The 20,267-nt window shown below is 37.4% G+C and overlaps 2 protein-coding genes across 5 annotated transcripts in view; one reads left to right on the top strand and one right to left on the bottom strand.

The window, feature by feature from the left end:
- Fchsd2 (FCH and double SH3 domains 2) overlaps window positions 1-20,267 on the bottom strand; it is a 350,373-nt gene that overhangs the window by 49,081 nt on the left and 281,025 nt on the right. For both annotated transcript variants that reach the window (XM_004641933.2, XM_023702160.1), the window contains 2 exons: window positions 19,008-19,124; window positions 5,660-5,764 (listed from right to left, as the gene is read on the bottom strand). In XM_004641933.2, the coding sequence (XP_004641990.1) occupies window positions 5,660-5,764; window positions 19,008-19,124 (222 nt within the window). The remainder of the gene's footprint in view (window positions 1-5,659; window positions 5,765-19,007; window positions 19,125-20,267) is intronic.
- Window positions 5,909-7,115, top strand: LOC105743661 (tRNA (cytosine(38)-C(5))-methyltransferase-like). 3 transcript variants are annotated; one of them, XM_023702164.1, is made up of 3 exons: window positions 5,909-5,992; window positions 6,046-6,304; window positions 6,371-7,115. In XM_023702164.1, the coding sequence occupies exons 1-3, from the start codon at window positions 5,929-5,931 to the stop codon at window positions 6,987-6,989; spliced, it is 942 nt and encodes a 313-aa protein (XP_023557932.1). In that variant the 5' UTR covers window positions 5,909-5,928; the 3' UTR covers window positions 6,990-7,115. The 3 variants fall into 3 exon arrangements, with proteins under 3 accessions (XP_023557932.1, XP_023557933.1, XP_012372570.1); XM_023702165.1 differs by having other exon boundaries at window positions 6,046-6,524; window positions 6,759-7,115; XM_012517116.2 differs by having other exon boundaries at window positions 6,046-7,115.

The raw sequence follows: 20,267 nt of genomic DNA, 5'->3' as shown, positions 1-20,267 counted from the left end.
TTTTTTGTGGAACTAGGGATTGAACTCAGGCCCTTGCGCTTGCCAGGGAAGTGCTTATTCCACTAAGTCATCTCCCCGGTCCCACTTCTTTACTTCTTTACCGACACTGGGTTTAGGATGCCCAGGAGCTGCATGTTCCAGCAGAGCAGTGGCTTACTGTCCACCCTTATATGGTAGAGTGCGGTGTTCCCAGGCGTGGTGTACAAGCCTCCCCATGTGTTGGCACTGCTGATGTGATGGAAAGCATAGCAACATCCCAAAGTATTCCTATTTCAGTTTACTCTGGACTTTATACCTAACTTCCAATTTATGAAAGAAATAATGGGTTGATCTAATGCACACAGAGCCCATACTGCAATAGTCCAGTTTCCATGTCAGAAAATGTTTATTCTGTTCTGTATATTTGAACTATCTCACAAAAAATTTTAACAGTGATTAGTCAAGAGGTCTGCTAACCTAAGAGTACACTAAACTTCACATTAACAGATCCTGAGATAATGTAAATTTTATGTGATTAGAAATTCTTTTTTTATAGGCAGCTCACACTTGTTATTTCATTACCCTTACAATAATGAGGCCTGATATTTTATGTAACTGAAATTTCTGGACCATTCTTACAGCATTATGCAAGGGTCTTATCAGTTTTGAGTCACTGAGGGAGAAGACTGACACAGTGCACCAGCACCCCAAGACATACAATGAAAGTGAAAATGTAATGTATAATGGTGTGTTTATAAAAATAATAATTTGGTTTACTTTCCTTGTTAATTCACTTGATAATATGTACACCAAATTTGGCCTTCAAATGTAATTTAATTCAAGGTGTTGGGGAGATAGTTCAATAGAATAAGTGCTTCCCTGGCAAGCACAAGGTCCTGAGTTCAATCCCCAGTTTTGAAAAAAAATTAATTCAAATAACAGAATCTAGTAAATATTTTGGACAAGGATTATATAGTCTATAGTTCCCACTTGTCCTACTTTACACCAAAAGGGAGCTACTAAAAACTTTTAAGTATTTTTGACCTCTGTATGTATGTATGTATGTATGTATGTATGTATGTATGTATGTATTTATTTTTGTGGCCAGCTCAGCTTACCCTAGGGGTGGGGCTGGCATGGCATCTGGTGCCAGGGACTGAATCATGGTCCCTATGCACTTGCCTAAGCTTGCCTAAGCAGGCGCTTTAGACCACTGAGCTATCTTGCTGGCCCTTATTTGTTTTTTATTAATCATTTCATTGTAAAACAAAAACAAAAACAAACTCTTAGCAATTCAGGTAAAACATATAATTTTATTTATTTATTTATTGAGACAAGATCTCATTATATAGTCGAAGCTTGCCTTGAACTTGAGATCCACCTGCCCCAACTTCTTGAGTTCTGGGGCTACAGACAAGCCAGCATGCTATTTTAAAAATACACATACTTTTTTCCCCCTGAAATTTCAGTAAAGGCACATGATAAAAATTTACCATGTCACTCTTTTTAAGTGTATACTTCACTGATATGAAATATATTAATCTTACTGTGCAATCATTACCACCAATCTTCCAGTCTTTTTCATCTTTCAAAACAGAAATTCTACACATCAAACATTATTTTCTCTTCCTAGCCCCAGATAATCATATTCCACTTTCTGTTCCTAAAGTACCTCATTAAGTGGAATCATACTTAATTTATATTTTATTACTGTCCCCCCTCCATTCTTATTGGCATAGAACATCTTCCATTTATTCATTTACAACCTGTGGCATTTCAATCTTTGGATTTAAAACACTGTCCTATTGACCCCATATATTTAGATTGTATTTTTCTGTCCATTTGGCTGATTTCTGACTTTTGATTGGCTAATTTATATTTAAGGAATTACTGATCAGAAGAGACTCAACTTCTGCCATGTTGTTTTATATATATCTTGTAGCATTTTTGTCCTATATTTCCTGTATTACTGTTCTCTTTTGTGTTAATTTTTGTTCATGAAATGTTTTAATTTCTTTCTCAATTTCTTTTGTGTATATGGACATATCCTATAGCCATTTTCATTGTTACACATTAAAACCTTATGTAATAATACCACAAGCTATTACTTTTTAAATAGATACTTCAGCAGCAGATGAATGTGTCTGTGTGTGATAGTAGGCACTTCAAAAAATCCAAATACAAGTTAGTTTTTTTTTTTTTTTTTTTTTTTGTGGAACCAGGGATTGAACTCAGGCCCTTGCACTTGCTAGGGAAGCACTTATTCCACCAAGTCATCTCCTTGGCCCCAAAGTTAGTATTATCACTAATGTTTCATTTGAGCAACTGTTGCCTCATTTCCATTCTTGAGACAATTCCAGAAGCTGTGAATATTCTTATGGCAGTCCTAGAGATCATAACAATATTAGCAAAAGTTTGCTCATTGCCATATGTATAGTATTTTCATCAGTTTCTGGACCACATAGCAGGTACTCATTAAATTAATGAATTACTCAATTAGTGAATGTGCTTCACATTAACTAGCTATGAATTGGGTTTTTTGGTACTGGAAATCAAACTCAGGACTTTGTGCTTGCCAGGTAGGCGCTGTGCTGCTGAGTTGTAGCCCCAGCCCCAGCCATGAATTGCTAATTATTTACTCCCTATTCTTTGGAAAAATGGATATTTATATTTTCAATTTCTTCTGACTAAAATTTTCTTTAATTTATTCCAGAAGATCACAAAATGGCTTTTACTTTAATTGGCAGCATTAAATGGAAACATAATACAGAAAAGATTGAGCAAAGCATGGAAGGTACCTCAACAAAGGAAGGTATCGTTCATGTTAGGAGGAATTAAAAAGCAAACATAAAGGATATAATACATTTTTAACCAGTTTTCTCTCTACTATATTTATACTAAGGTAAATATTAAATGGAAAAACAAAAAACAATGCAAATAATACATAAGAGTAAAAAACTAAAAGGGTATAGATGCAAACAATTATTGTCAATTTCTTTGAAGATCCTTGTGACACAGTATATTCAAAAATTTCATTACAACTGTCCTGTAAATATACTTTTACATTTACCAGCTTGTTTTAGCTGAGCTATTTGCTTTTTTTTTTTTTGGCAGAACACGGGGATTGAACTCAGGCCCCTGCGCTTGCCAGGGAAGCACTTATTCCACTGAGCCATCTCCCTGGCCCCACGCTATTTGCTTTTGAATCTGATAAGTACATGAGAAACTACATGAGAGATTATTTTAAAATAACAGGATTGAATTTTAATAGTAAAAACTGAGACAATGGATTGACGGAGTTTCAGTATATCTCTTATTTTGGGGAATAAAACTATCTTTGAAAGCTCAGATTTAAATGTCGTAATAGAAGTGAGACTTTCTATTAAGGCAATCTCATTTAACATTTTTAGTTTTAAATTAATGAACAGCACAGTTTAGCAAACTCATGGTAATAACAGGTCACTGAGCCTAAATTAAGACTATGTGACTGAAAGCTGTTGCTGCTGCTACTAACAATGGTGGTGTAAGGGGAGTGGAGCAGCTAAGGAACTACTAGACTGTGATGTTACGGATGGAACCTGGAAATGGAAAATATAAAGGCATACCCTTTGGAAAACTTTTGAATCTTGTCTCAATCACTCCTGTTTCACTAAAGCTGTGATACTGGCCTTATACAGAGCAAGGAGAAAAAAACAGGAAAATGTCTTTTTCCACAAGCCAATGTTTCTCAAACTTGGCCAGCACTCCAGGCAGTGGTTCAGCCATCACCAAATCAAGAGAGGAAAATGGCTGTTCACACCACACTCTCCTCTTCTTGCTAAGGTTCAGGCTATGGTTCAGGCTATGCCAGGAACAAAGTGGAGCTGGGATCAGGGAAGATGGCAAGCCTGTTCTGATTCAGGTAACTCCTATGAGGCTTTGTTTAAAATACACTAACACATATTCCCTGTGCTTTCCTGCTGTCTCTCTTCATCCCACAAGCTCTGAAGCACTTTTTAAAAACCTCTAGAGTCCTGAAGGAGTGTTTGGAAATGACTAGACTGACCTTCCACCAATGCAAGAATCCCTTATACAGAGTCCCTTCAGGCTCTTGCCCAGAATTTCCAGCATTTATAGTGCTGCACTATGTCTCAGGGTGTTTATTCTGAAGAATTTGAAAGTACTTCCTAATACCCAGATAGATCCAACTTGCTTCCTTCCTACCCTGATTTTTTATCTCAAGTTGTCTCTTTAGTTTCATGGTATAAATCTCTGCTTCTCTACTTGTCTGACTGATCAAATACTCCTCCATAGTCAATATCCACTTTCCAGTCCTATCTGCCTTGACAGCCCCTCCTTGTGCTCTGTGTTCTCTGGTTCCCTCAGTGTTTCTGCACAGATTTGCTGACACTTGTGCTTTATGGTCTTAGTTATCTTTGACATTCTTCATGCTTTCCAAAGAAGAACAACATCTCCTGAGGAATGGATAGTGTTAATCTGTTTTTATGACTATGTCCACATTCCTTCACTGTTCTGCAGCCAAGTAGATAATGTGTAGAGGTCTTCCATAAATTCTTCCTAACCACTAATAGATTACTTACTCTATACCATATTTCTTTACCTACTGAGCCTCTTCCTTCTTTGTTTTCTTTCCTCGTTAGTCATCATTTAAACCTGCTTCCCTCTATGGCAGGAAGTATTAGACTTAAACAATTATACATTGTAAACAAAACATGTTTCTTTGTTATGGGAGAGGTTTTATAGGTTACATACAACCTTCACAGGGTCCCATGACGCCAAAAAAATTATTAAAATTCTTACTATAATGCCCACCCTCTTTATTTTTATGGCACTGGGGACTGAAATCAGGGCCTTTATTTTTATTATTTTTTTTGTGTGTGTGGAACCGGGGATTGAACTCAGGCCCTCGTGCTTGCCAGGGAAGCGCTTGTTCCACTGAGCCATCCCCCCGGCCCCAAACGAACAGTCCCTACAGCTTCCCAACAGCTTCTCCTTCTTTTTTTTCTTTCTTTCTTTCTTTCTTTCTTTTTTTTTTTTTTTTTTCGTCTTTTTTTTTTTTTTTTTTTTGAAACCGGGGACTGAACTCAGGCCCTTGTGCTTGCCAGGCAAGCGCTTATTCTACTGAGCCATCGCCCTGGCCCTCAGGGCCTTTATAATGAACTACATCTTTAGACCTTTTGTAGTTTTTATTTTAAGACAGAGTTTTGCTAAGTTGTCCAGGCTGGGCTTGAACTTGTGATCCTTCTGACTGACTCTCCCAGAATAGTGGGACTATAGGCATGTGCTACCACACCTGGCTATGCCCTTTTCTTAACCAAATCTTTCCTATTTTCAAAAGTCCAATTTATGTCCCTGGAATCCAGAGAACTATCCATATTAAGAGCACACTTTAGGAAATAAATAAATTTATTTTGTGAAAACTTAAAATTAATATCTTCATTATGACTTCTTTTAATTTAATGTTTCTTGATTATAAACTCTTCATAGCAGTTTCAGAGTCTTAGCTGTATCCATATATACTTTCTACCAAGCAAGTATTCAGCAGATACTACTGTGGACACAGAAAAAGATGCTGAATCATCTTCAACTTCAGGTTGAAACTCAATTTCAAAGATGCACATCAGAGGTATGACACTGTTATTGGAACCAGGCCAAATGCCACAAATGACTTCCACCTTACCTCTGCTTTACGAATATTTTCTCTAGCTTCCTCTATTTTCTGCTCCACCTCTCCTCGGTTTTGTTCTGATAAAGGAACTCCATGACACTCCAGATCATTTAGAACCTACAAAAGAAAACATGAAAATTATGATGACTTTTTCTGTTTTATCTTCATTATTTTGTGGCTAGAGTAATTTAGATAATTCATCATGATCCCTTTTAAAATGTTTTATTCATTTAATTAAAAATTAAAAAAATAGGGGCTCCGGCGGCTGCGGCGGCGAAGGCATGGTGCCGCTGAGGGTCCTGGAGCTGTACAACGGCATCGGCGGCATGCACCATGCGCTGAGAGGCTGGCCTCTTAAGATTCTCCTGCCTCAGCCTCCTGAGTAGTTAGGATGACAGAAAGCTGTATACCTGCACAGGTGGTGGCCGCCATTGATGTAAACACTGTTGCTAATGAGGTATACAAGTATAATTTTCCTCACACACCATTACTGGCCAAGACAATTGAAGGCATTACACTGGAAGAGTTTGACAAATTGTCTTTCAATATGATTTTAATGAGCCCTCCATGTCAGCCATTTACAAGAATTGGCCTACAGGGTGATATGACTGATCGAAGAACAAATAGCTTCTTACATATTCTAGATATTCTCCCGAGATTACAAAAATTACCGAAGTATATTCTTTTAGAAAATGTTAAAGGTTTTGAAATATCTTCTACAAGAGACCTGTTGATAGAAACAATAGAAAATTGTGGCTTTCAGTATCAAGAATTTCTATTATCTCCAACTGCTCTGGGCATCCCCAACTCACGGCTCCGGTACTTCCTCATCACAAGGCTTCAGTCAGAGCCATTACCCTTCCATGCCCCAGGCCAGGTACTGATGGATTTTCCCAAAATTGAATCTGAACAGCCACAAAAACATTCAATAGGTGCAGAAAATAGAAGTGATGTAAAGCAAATTGAACCCAATACTTGTTTTGATAGCCCACAGTGCTCTGCCAAAGATATTGTTAAACCCGCCTGCAGAAGGTCCATGTGCTTCACCAAAGGTTATGGAAGTTACGTGGAAGGGACAGGATCCGTGTTACAGACTGCAGAGGATGTACAGATTGAGACTATCTACAAATCCCTTACCAGTTTGCCAGAAGAAGAACAGATAACAAAGTTGTCAATGCTTAAACTTCGATGTTTCACTCCTAAAGAAATAGCAAATCTCCTTGGATTTCCTCCAGAGTTTGGATTTCCAAAGAAGATAACCACAAAGCAGTGTTACTGTCTGCTTGGAAATAGTCTCAATGTTCATGTAGTAGCTAAACTAATCAAAATCCTGTATGAATAATTTTGAAATAACTCTGAAACATGGTTGTGGTATTCCTTCATCGCAGATAATAATTCTGAAATTCTATTTTGAATTAACTCTAATGAAATCAAAATAAAGTATTTTAATCTCTAATAAGAAAGTTAGATATTATTACCAATTTGCCAATCGGATTTATATTTCTGTATTTTTTATAAAATGAAAGTTATTGTTTTTGTCTTATAGGTAATATATTTTCATATGAAACTTGAATAAGTGTAAAATACCATCTTTATGTGGAATATGGTAGAAACAAATTTAAGAACATTCAAATATTAATGTCTATGTGAATATTTTATAAAGTATCATACTGTAACAGTGAACCTTTGAAATATGTAGTGTATTTTTATATGTTAATTTAAGAAGTCTTTGGAATCTTAACATTTTATTTTTTGTTATATAATTACACTTATAATGCTTTTTTATTTTAGCCTGTTTCAAATAATACTGTTTTACTTAGTCCTTTAAGTGTGATTTAATCCGAACAAATGCATGTAACATTTTAAATCAATTATCATGTAACATACAACAGTCTAAAGAATATATCAGAAAAATACTCCTGAATTCTTGATTATCTCTCCAATGGTGGCCTTAGGAGATGTAGGTGTGTTCTATACTCATCTTTTCTTCAGGTTCCATTTGAAGGTTTCAAACTTATTGCCCCCTCTTCATCTGCATGTACTTTGCTGTTATCAGACCTTGTTTTTGCTTCCTTTTTCTGATTTTGAGTTACATTTTCCACTACATCCTAAGGAATGTGAGTGTCATTTAGATTTTAGGAAGGAAATGATCTTCTGACCCCACTCTATATGGTGCTGATTTCTACTCTATATCCAATTCTTTTCACTATAGTAACATATGCCAAGAACTTTTGTAATGTTTAACTTTCTCCATCTCTCCCTGTCAAAAGACCAAAAAACTTTTCTTTCTGGTTTTTTGAAATGAGATCTAACTATGTAGTTCAGGTTGACTTTGAACTCATTATGTTGAACTTGATCCTCCTGCAATGTAAATGTAGATTATATGACCCAGCAATTCTACTTCTGGGTATATACCCTAAAAGAATTGAAAGTGAGGACTGGAACAGATATGTGTACATGAGTGTTTGTAACAGCATCATTCACAACTACCAAAAGTAACCTAATGTGCATCCCTTCAGTAGATGAAAGGATAAGTAAAATGTGGTATGTACATGTAATGGAATAGTATTTGGCAGTAAAACAGTGAGATTGTAACACAGGCCATGACCTGTAAGCATTGGTACATTATGCTAAATGAATAAAAATACAGATATTGTAAAAAAAATTAAAAAAATAATTACAGACTGACAGAAGTTGCAAAACTAATAGAGCGTTTTCATCTAGCTTTCTCCAGCGATAACGACATATGTAACTGTACAGTAGTTCCCCTCTTACCCTCCGGGGATACATTCCTAGATGTCCAGTGGATTCCTAAAGCCAGTGACGGAACCTTATATTTACTGTTTTCCTATATGCCCTGAAGTATTGCCCCACAGTACCAGAATTAATCCTCCTCCAGGGGCGGGGAGATGGCTCAGTAGAAAAGCACTTGCCTGACGAGTGCAAGGGTCTGAGTTCAATCCCCGGTTCCATTAAAAAAAAACAAAAACAAAAACAAAAACCCTCCTTCAATGTTTTATACCTTTTTGTCCTCTGCATCACTACTCTTGTATTTTGGGGTCATTATTAAGTAAAACAAAGGGTTACTTGAACACTGACACTGTCATACTGTAACAATCAGCTAAGCAAGATGGCCACTAAGTGACTAACAGGACAGGAGGATACATGGTGTGGACATGCTGGGCATGCATACTTTCAATTTTAAAGTTTACATGAATATAGAGTACTGTTATGAACAATCAATGAATAATGACAGTGTCCCCACTGTATCGCACAATTCACCATGTGCTCTCTACCCCAAGGAAATACCATCCCTTCAATTTATACGTATTTTTCCAAATCATTTTAATGTATTTCTGATCATATAGAAATGCAAACAGGAAATTTTAAGAAATGCTTTTCATGTCTGTATAATTAGGCTGACTTCATTCTCCTTAATTAACTGATAGATGCAAGAGTTTATCTGTACTATATTTTATTTACTCTTCCTCTATTTCTACTTGAATTTTCAAACTTCCTAACATTATAAATAGTACTGTACTAAGAACCTCATTAATGAGTCTTAGTATATATCAGAATATTTAGGATAAAAACATAAAAGTAGAGGGCCAGGGAGATAGCTCAGTAGAATAAGTGCTTGTCTGGCAAGCACAGGGTCCTGAGTTCAATCCCCGGTACCACAATAAAACAAAACAAAACAAAAAACCCATAAAAGTAGAAATTGTAAAATTATACATTTTAACATTAATAGACATTGCCAAATTATCCTTAAAAGGTTGCATAATACATTTAACCATGGAAATTGCCAATTTTTAAAATTATGCCAATATAATGTTTTATAATACTTATATTATTGTTCCCAAAAATATTATTATTCTCATTATTATGTTTCTGATTAACAGAAAACATCATTTCATGTGTTACTGGCCATCTCAATTTTTACTTCTAAATCATGGTATCTTGCCTCAGCTTCTTGAGCAGCTGGGATTAAGCAGTGGACTGACACAACCTGCTAAACTTTTCAGTTTTTATACGGTCACATTTATTAAGCTTTTCTTTATAGTTTCTAGTTTTGTGTCTTATTTAAAAAGGTATCTGTAGTATGCCAAAAATGTTATCAGATGGAAGAGAGAAATCTAATTTTAATGTATTTTTTTTTCCTAAGCACAAATACAATTTCTTTAACACTGCTTGCTCAATCATTTCCCCAAAGATTTGAAATGCCTTTTTTTATAGTGGTGATTGAACCCAGGACTTCATTCTTGTGAAGTATACACTTTACCACTGAGACACACCACTAGCCCATGTTTGCTATGAGAAATTTTAAATATATTAACATCTAGTAAAACAAATTCCCAGATATCAATCTCTGTGATTCAAAATGTCAAGATTTTTCCACATTTGCTTTATCTATCCTTTTCATTAGCTACTACATTTTTATTGTATTCATTTATTTTTTTGCAGTACCAGGGATTGAACTCAGGACCCTGTGCTTGCCATGCAAGCACTTATTCTACTGAGCTATCTCCCTGGCCCCTAGCTAGTACATTTTAAAGCAAACTTCAGGTATTAACTTCATTCCTACATGCTTTTATGTGAGTCTCTAAATACGTGAATTTTTTATACAACCAAAATACCATTATTGGACCCAACAATAATTTCTTAGTATTCTCTAATGTGCAGCTCATCATTAATTAGCTTTTCACAGTTGGCTGGTTTGGAGTAGTATCTTAGTAAGGTCCTTATATTAAAACACAGATCGGTTCTTTTGTAGGTTTGGCAACTCCTGTGTTATACCATCATTTTGCTTTCTATGGTCATTATTGTAGAAGTCAGTTGGTGGTAAGGCACATGAGTCACTGTTGTTCTTTATTTCTTTAACTGCACCAAAGTCTGCAGGATTGTATTACAGTAAACAAAGATAAGTGTTTTATGGTATTTCCCCCCAGTGTTTCATGAATTGTCAAAGCAATTCACAACTAGAATGTAACTCATAATAGAGTGCTTCAGCCAGGCATGGTGGAGCATGCTTGTAATTCCACCACTCAGGAGACTGAGGCAGGAGGATTGTCATGATTTGGAGACCACCCTGAGCTTCACAGTGATCTCAAGGTAAGCCTGAACTACAAAGCAAGACCTTGTCTCAAAAAAAAAAGGTCCTTTAAGTGATTTAATTGAAATGCCATAACCTGACTTTTATTGCTACCTCTACGCATGTTAGGGTCAGTGACATAGCTCAGCATAGCAAGGTCTTGAGTTTGATTTCCAGTAGAAAAAAAAATGAAGAAAATTTTAGATCATATTTTGATATATCTTTTCCCATGGTGATTTAGAGGATTGTAAAAATCAATATAAATATCTCATATATATTTGGCCATCTGAGTATATACTTGCATAACATCTCAAATCTTTCAGCAAGAAAAATGCTGCAGAATAAATACCTGTTACAACTAAGTACAATGAAAATCGCTCCAAATATTTGTTTCTCTGAGGCAAAGGCACCATACACCTGTTCAATTAAGAAAACCAGCCTTATAATTCAGGACAATTTTTGATTTTTAATCAGGGCCTAGAAGATTTAGCTGTTAATGAGTGCTGAACTGCAGAGCTGCATTCAGGTTGTGCCATGAATTCATAGGGAATAAGGTCTAGCGACTCAACTCTGAGTGTCTGAGATGCTCAATACACATCTTAATTCTGTTGGCAAATACTTTGTCCTTAACTTGCTTGTTTTATAGCATGCTGGGTAATTACTGTACTTTTCAGTTTTGCCACAGTAACATTTATGTGACATTCCTTTTGAATAGTACTCATTCCCTGGATATCTATGATATTACCCAATGGCCAAAGGAACAATGCCATGTTTCTAAAAGGCCTAGAGCACATATACTGGTTCCTTTCCTCTTTCTGTTTGTGATTTAAGCAGATTACTTGGAGATGGTGGCTCCAGCTGAAGGGAAAGTCATTGTTGTTCCTAGATATTCTTGTATACTTTAAAAAAATTACAGAAACATTTTTAGAATCAGAGTCTCAAATTACTTTAAAACTGTCTTGTAAATTTAGTATAACACCTGCATTTTTTTGCATCTCCCCAATCACATCGCTATGTTCTTTGACTAAAAAAGTTTTTCTTCTTATAAGTCACAAGAGTTTCCTTATTGATTCATGAATATTTTGTGGTGAATAACTATTTTCAATTTATTATAACAATAGATGTGTCTTTCCTAATATTTAGTAGAAGTTGAAAGATTTATACATTCTGAAGAGAAACCAGAGTATTTTCCTAATATTTAGATCTCTTACATATTTTTCGTTCCCTAATGTATTAACTAATCAATCCTCTGTCAAATGGTATGCTTGAGAGGTACAACGGGCTCTTTTAAAAACCAACCTTGCCTATTTAGCAACAGAGTTCACTGGATGAGTGTGGGTTTTAAGCTAGGTTGTTCAACTGCTCAACAATCAGCCCTGATGTACCTGTGAATGACAGTTCATTGAATAGTCTCCTACAAGAGCAGCTTCTCTGTGTGCATATCTGACCTACAGAGCAGGGTGCTAAAGTACTGAAATAGGCTTTAATTCTCCCCAGGTTGGAGCCAATACACCTGGAAGACTGCTCTTAGTGGACTTGGGATTGGCCTACAGAATTCCTGGTGGGCATCTGGGTGTTCTTCTTGGAGTCTTGCAGGGAAGGACTTAAGCATGCTGTACAAATACAGCCTTGGACTTCAACTTTGCCATTGAAGGCCTCAGTGTACTCTCTGCCCAGTGCTGGAGCCAACATGCTGAAAGGGAGTGACTCTGTGGCTGCTTGGCCCATCTCCCTTGGAGTGGTGGATTTAGCCTTGACTCTCTTACGTCCTGTAGCAATGCCAACCCATGTTTTGTATTATAAGAGGGAGAGGATATGATTCTGGCCACCATCCTCTCACAGGATGATTGCATGATTTGTATCCTCCAAGAAGGGCAGGATTTCCCTATAATAGTTTCTCTTTCCACCCTGTCAGGATGAGCCACACTAACAGTGTTGTCTCATGGACACACAGGCTTGCTCATGTGCATATCTGACCTACAAATATGCACACAAAAACTGCATTTTTTTGGATATGCACTGAACTCTAGACTGAGGCACCCGAGGTCCTCCCACAGAGAATCGTGCTGACATCCCTCCTCAATTGTACTGACTGGTGGAACAAAACCTGACTGCTCTGCCTTGGATCAATGATGACAATCTTTTGAGGTACTGATCTGAAAGAGCACAACTATGCTACAAGGACTGGGACCTGTTATGTACAATGGCTGGAGGTGGTTGATGGTAATGCAAGTGACATTGATGGATGTAGCCTTGCTGTGGATTCAACAGGTGAATTTGTTGGTGGGAAACAGAACTCTGGAGTAGCTACTCCCTGACCTGTGTAACAGGACACAAATGGTAAATGACATAAACAAGTGGTGGGATGATCTGAAGCTAATAAGTCTATAACTGCCAAGTGGCCTACTGAGGAAACACTACAGGTCTGTGGCACCATGGGGTGGCTGTACCTACCTGCACAGTGATATAGGGAGGTGCACCTGAGGACTTCCATATGTTAAGGGCACTATCAGATCTGCCAATACAGACACACCCCACAATTTGGATGCCATGTATCGCAACTGGCCCTGTACTAAACAGGTGGCCTGGTGGTTTTATCCAATGGCCCTGATAATGCCAGGGGCAGGGACCACAGACCTAGCCCTCCAAGTTGAAGCCCTTACTCAGCATATGGTCCAGTCCTTGAATGTCACATGTCAGGTTTTGATGCTGTTAATGGATGAGGCTTACCAAATGAGGAAGATGCTTTTGCAAAACTGTATGGCTCCTGATTTGCTGACTGCAGTACAAGGAGGTACTTGAGCCTTCTTATAGGCAAAATGTTGCATTTATATCTCTGACCACCAAACACAGGCACAAGGTTTGCAAGAAATGGATGCAAAGGTGTCCACTGCCCAGGCCCTACAGCAGCCCCCCTTTCCCCTGTAGCAGGATCCTCACAGGCCCTGCAGCAGAATCCTCACTCTGGGATACACTTGGCACTGCTTAGGTATAAGCTGCACTGTGGTGGCAATGGGTTTGGTAGAGCTCTGCTGTTCCCTTCATTGTTGCAGTCTTTGTGCACAGGGGTGAGATCTATGTGCTACTTGCAAGAGACAACTTTCTCCTGACTTTTGAGGAGGTGGGATGTGGGATACTGCTCCAAAGTGCTCAAAGCACAGGCATGGAAGGATGCTCCCAGACAGCTTTGAGGGCACAGTCCTGTTGTAAGCTCTGGCACAAAACAGGTCACAATTATAACCAAGACTTAACATTGGATAACCACACATGCACCTGTGAGGCCAGCATATAATACTATAAACATGTGCAAACAACAAGCATAAAGATACAGGCTGCTGTGGTACTCTGCTCTGCTCTCTGCTGCATGCTATTGCCGATGTCTTCACGTGTGCATTCTTTAACCTGAAAACCTCACTCACAAAAATCCCCCAAGCAGGCTGACACCTAAATCTTTGAGAATCAACTTGTCAGGTTCTATAAAATATCCTGCTGGGTGTTTAACCTAGACTAGACTGAATATATGGAGATAACTGGTATTTTAAAAATAGTGTGATTCAAAAATTAGTCAATATGTCTATAAAATTTATGAGTCTACATTGTTCTGTATGTGAAAAGAACAATGCCAGAATAGTAAGTCCCTATGTGACTCTTACACAGCACACCTGTGAAAGTCTGCAACTTGAATATTTGTAAGCCAGGAACTTACTGTACCATACTATCTGGAAGTTTGCAGTTTTATAACCTTTGAAACCAGAAAGTAAGGAAACTTACTTCTCTTTCCCATCTTGCAAGATGGTAGCCAAAAAAACTGAGATGCCAGACACTAAAGAGAAGAAACCCAAAGCCAAGAAGGCTGCTGCCAGTGGTATTGGGTAAAAAGGGTAAGGTGAAGGCAAAATGTCCAAGAAGGGACAGCCCCACTGCAGCCAAAATCCTGTCCTGGTTAGAGGAATTGGTAGATATTCCTGATTTGCTATGTATCCCAGAAAGGCATTGTACAAGAGAAAGTACAGAGCTTCTAAATCAAAGGTTGAGAAGAAAAAGAAGGAGAAAGTTCTTGCTACAAACACAAAACCAGTCAGTGGGGACAAGAATGGAGGTACCCAGGTAGTTAAGCTTCAAAAAAATGCCTAGATATTACCCTACTGAAGATGTACCCCAAAAGCTCTTGAGGCATGGCAAGAAACCCTTCAGTCAGCATGTGAGGAAATTTTGAGCTAGCATCACTCCCGGTACCATCTTGATCATCCCCACTGGGTGTCACAGAGGCAACAGAGTGGTCTTTCTGAAGCAGCTGACCAGTGGCTTGCTACTTGTGACTGGGCCTCTTAGCCTTAATCATGTTCCTCTATGAAGAACACACCAGAAATCTGTCATTGCCACCTCTACAAAAATTGATATGAGCAAAGTGAAAATCCCCAGATAACTCACTGATGCTTACTTCAAGAAGAAAAAGCTGTGGAAACCCAGACAGCAGGAGGGTGAGATCTTCAACATCCAGAAAGAGAGATACCAGATTTCAGAGCAGCACAAGGTAGATCAGAAAGTGGTGGACTCACAGATTTTAGCAAAAATCAAAGCTGTTCCTCAGCTCCGGGGCTAGCCATGATCCATTTTTTCTCTGAGAAATGGAATTTGTCTTCATAAATTAGTGTTCTAAATTTCTTACTAAGAACCTAATTAAATAAATGATACATTAAAAAAAAGAAGAAACCAGAAAGTAGGATTCTTCTGATCTTGTTTTTTTTTTTTTTTGTTTTGGTTTTTTTTGGCGGAACCGGGGATTGAACTCAGGCTCTTGCGCTTGCCAGGGAAGTGCTTATTCCACTGAGCCATCTCCCCGGCCCTCTGATCTTGTTTTTTTCACAACTATTTTGGTTATTTGGGGTCCCTTGATTTACTATATGAATTAAAAGGATAGCCTTTTCTGTTCCTGTAAAATTAAGTTTGAAAATCATTTTGAGTGATACTGTCATTTAATAATATATTCTATTACACCAACATTGGATGTCTTCTGATTGGGATTTTGATATGGACTGCACTAAATCTGTAGGTAATTCTGGGTGTCATTATCACCCTAACAACAGTTTTTATTACATGAACATCAGAAAGCTTTCCACTTATTTATATCCTCTCACTTTTTCATCATCATTTTGTAGTTCTTAGTGGCTAAGTCTTCCACCTTTTTGGTTAATTCTACTTCTAAGTATGTTCTTTTGGTGCTATTGCAAATAGAGTTTCTTAGTTTTCCTGCTGTTGTATTTGGGATTAATTTTCTTTTTGCATTGTTTGCTGTTGGTTATAGAAATGTAACTAATTTTTCTGTGTTGAGTTTTTATTCTGCAATTCCACTTTTTATCCTGTAGCAGTTTTGTTTTGGAGGAAACTTCAGCATTTTCCATATGTAAGATCATGTTATCTCTAACAATTTTGTTTTTTCCTTTCCCACTTAACGCCTTTCACACCTTTTGCTTGTATGACTCCTTTGCCTAAGACTTCTAGAACTATTGTTGAAATCAGACATGATGAAACTCTGTCTTGCTCCTGATCTCAGATGTTTTCAATACAAAGCATCTTTTTTTTTTTTTTTTTTTTTTTTAAATACAGAGTCTTGCTGTGTAGCTCAGGCTGGACTTGAACTCATTATGTAGCCCAGGCTGGCTTTGAATTCCTGGTGAAACTCCTGCCTCAGCTTCTATAGTGCTGGGTCAATTTTTAAAAAACAAGCTGATTATGATGTGCTTTGGTTTGATTTTTTGGTAGTTTACCTGCCTAAAGTTTACTAACCTCTTAGAAAAACCAGGCTTTGGCGGGCTGGGGGGAGTTTGGGTGAAGAGGCCAGTGTATTCTGTATCTGAGATGTGAACAGCTATGTTTGAAGACTGTGGGAGATGGTATTTTTTTTTTTTTTAAATCTAGCTACTACATTTTCCATTCTACAGGTTTTTCCAGAACTTCGCTATTTCCACTGAAAAGTAGATCGTGTGTTCTCTCTCGTTGAACTGTTTTTCCTCCCCCTTATTTTTTTTTTCGGTGCTGGGGTTCAAATCAGGGGCCTTGCAAATTCTAGGCAAGTGTTCCTCCCTGGAGCCACATTACCAGCCCCTCTCACTAAACTGTTGGCAGACCTTCGTGAATCCTTGAATTAATAAATCAGGATGCAAGTATCACTGTGATATGTTTGAAGCTAGATCAGAAGGATAATTTTTTTCCATAATTTTATTGATAAACAAATAGCAATGAGACTGTTTCAAATCAAATTGGTAGGACAGTTTCAATAATTAACACATTGCATACACTCCTCCCAGTGGTTAATTGCTGTACCAGAAGGATAATTTTTTGATTCTTGGGACTTACACCTTTGGGACTCTGTGCTACCTTGTAAGACACATAGCCATCATGAGCTGCTATGCTAGACAGACCATTTAAAGAGAATACAAGCAACATGGTTTCATGAGAAACCCCACCTATTGTAGTTCCAAACTATTCAAATTTTCCTAATTCAAGCACTAGTCATGTTAGTGAGGAAGCCTGTGAGATGACATCAGCACAAGCTACCATCTGATTGACATCATGGGAAAGATTCCAAGTGAGAACTGCCAAGCTGAAATTGGGCACACAATACTCAGAACAGAGAGAGATGATATCTAAAAATGCACTTTTTTGAGCATGGCGTGGTGGCACATACCTGTAATCTCAGCACTCAGGAGGCTGAGGCACAAGGACTGCCACATGTTGGGGGCCAGCCTGGGCAACACAGTGAGTCCAAGACCAGCCTGAACTATATCGAGACTCTATCTCAAAAACCATAAACCAAACCAAACCAAACCAAACCCCTAAACAGTTTTTACTGTATTAAATTTGAGATATTTTTTAATATTCCATGCTGAGACTGTGATTGAGACAGGGCATAGTGGCACACACCTGGTAAGTGGAATACAGAATTTGAAATATTTGCAAGATAGTGAAATAAGATTTCAAAGCAGGAAAAGAATACATAATATGGACACATGGTAGCAAGGCCCACTGTCAGAAATAATTTATAATTTGGCAGTAAGTAAAGCCATAGAAGTGGTCACAATTGTCCATAGTAAGTAATGAATAAGACAAGAATCACCTGCAGAACTAAGGAATTTAAATATTTTAATTGCAAGGAGAAAGAGAACCTATGAAAGAATCTAGGAATGGTCAGAGACACAGAAGGAAAATCAAAACAACAGAGACATGAATATGTAGAGAAGAAAATGCTTCAAAATGATGGGAGTTGTTAATTATGATGGAACTGCTGATCAGTGAAGAAAAATGAGAAATCCTAATGTCCATTTCAGATAAGTTTAGTCTACTGAGGAAAGAGAAACCTTAACTCTAATGGGCTGAAAAATGAGTGGGAGACGAGGATACACACATAATAAATATAGACAACTTACTCACGCTACTCAAGTGCTTATGACTGAACTACATCTCCAAGCTAGGACAACTCTTCTGAGAAATTGGAAGTGAAGGCAAATAAAGAGGATTTAGATATTAAAAATCGGGCCAGCCTGATAGCTCAGCAGACTAAAGCACCTGCTTAGGCAGAGTGCAGTGGCCAGGATCCGATCCCTGGTGTGCTGTGCCAGCTCTGCCCGTGGGGCGTACTGAGACTGACTGAGACAGGGTGTGGTAGCACACATCTGTAGTCCTAGCACTTGGGAGGCTGAAAACAGGAGAATCACTACAAGTCCAATCTACGTTGTGAGGCCCTGTAGACCCTATCCTAAATACAGAAAAAAAATATAGATACTAAAAATTAGAGAAAAATGTTTTTATATACATATATTTAAAAGAATTTGTGTGTGCATTGATAGATTAGTCTTAAAATTACATTTTCATGGAATCCAGAATTGTGCCTTCAAAAAATGTGTCTGGTCTGATAAAAGTCTATTTTAATTCAACATCTGTGTGTCTCTTATCGTATCTAAAAGACTACAACACACTATTATCTACCATTCTTAGGCAAACTGATGAATTCATATGCTGCTGCTAGAAGGTTTATGGAATTTAAGGCAAGTAGACAGCCTCCAGTGATGGTGAACCTTTTAGAGTTTCCACTGATATAAACAGTCCACTGCACCATGCATGCCACAGGTTCACCGTCACTGGCTTTGATCCTACTGTTGAGTGTTGAAAAAAAATACACAGGTTATTTTAGTCATGAGTAAAATTTAACTCCTTAAATTGATTTGCCATTTAAGCTGAACTGGCTCGTAGTCTTTCTACTACACTTACCCGTTGATGATGAACAATATTTTTGTGCTCACGTGCTACGCGTGTGGCCCATTTCCGAGCCTCTTTATTTAGACTGTGCTCTTCTGTAGTTCCAGTTTCTGATTCTAACTGACGGCTCTACAACAAAGAGGTAACAGAGAGAAAAGTATTGTTATCCTTATTGCAACTATTACCACTCAGTAGCTGGACCAGAGGACCTTCACTTACCTAGCACGTCTACCTACTGTGGGAAGTGATGCCTCATGTCACAGAAAGTCAGTAGAAGACTAAAACCATGGTACAAAACCATAAACAACCACAAGGCATTTTACCTTGTATTGCCAAATGTGGGAGCTTCATCTCTAATACTATGGGCTAATTAAAAAAAAACCAAAACTGTAAAGGATGCTGGCTAATAAGTAAATGTATTCATTCTATGACATTAGAATCTTCTATAACATCCTTCTATGACATTAGAATTGCTGAAGAAATAGAAATGGAATCAACTTAAAGGAGTTTCAATGTGACTTAAAAAATCTTTAAATAAAAGAAGAGAACAAAACATTAACAACGGCACAATTCTGATCCCCTGAACCAAGATTCTGAATTTAATTTAGTGAGAGGGCTATCATTAACTTTCTACTAAACCTCAAACTAGGTTTTGCACTTTTGCTGGGCTTTAATGTCTCCATATGATAGGTAAGGGTAATATATCAAAGATCACAAAAAGTTACTTCTAGGTTCCAATTTTATGATTCTACTTCATACATAACAAAATTCCACATCTAAATCATGTAATAATTAAACCCCTCTGTACAAGAAACTCAAGAAAGTGCTTCATATAACATTTTTAAGACTCCACATACATTTTTTCCCCAATCAAAAATATAAACTATTTTTGTCTAAGGTTGTATGTTTAAATAAGTTATATTCTTATACCACTTCTTAAGAAGGATGCTCCAATTTGAAATTCTATCACTTCCTGCAAAAAGAAAAATGAAGGGTAGTTCTTAAATAAAATATTAATGATATAATTTTTTTATAGTTCAGAAAAGGACTGTCTTCACTATCCACATAAAGTTGCAAGTGAAATTTATGTCTTGAATGAAAGAAGCTGATGCTTTAAAACATAAAAGTTTTCAATGAAATGCAGAAAATTGATCAGATGCAGCTCTGGATTACAAAAATGACAGATTTCATCAGTTGTAGGCCATTAATCAGAAGTTCACATAGCTTTTTTTTTTTTAAATTTTATTTATTTATTTGAGAGAGAGAGAGAGA

Source organism: Octodon degus, unplaced genomic scaffold (genome assembly GCF_000260255.1).
Source record: "Octodon degus isolate 3935 unplaced genomic scaffold, OctDeg1.0 scaffold00146, whole genome shotgun sequence".
Lineage (NCBI taxonomy): Eukaryota > Metazoa > Chordata > Mammalia > Rodentia > Octodontidae > Octodon > Octodon degus.
This window is presented reverse-complemented; position numbering and strand designations above follow the sequence as displayed.

Coding starts and splice junctions, on each gene's coding strand:
- LOC105743661 (XM_012517116.2), top strand. CDS start 5,929: ATGGTGCCGCTGAGGGTCCTGGAGCTGTACAACGGCATCGGCGGCATG. Junction 5,993..6,045: donor CATGCACCATGCGCTGAGAG/GCTGGCCTCTTA, acceptor TTAGGATGACAG/AAAGCTGTATACCTGCACAG.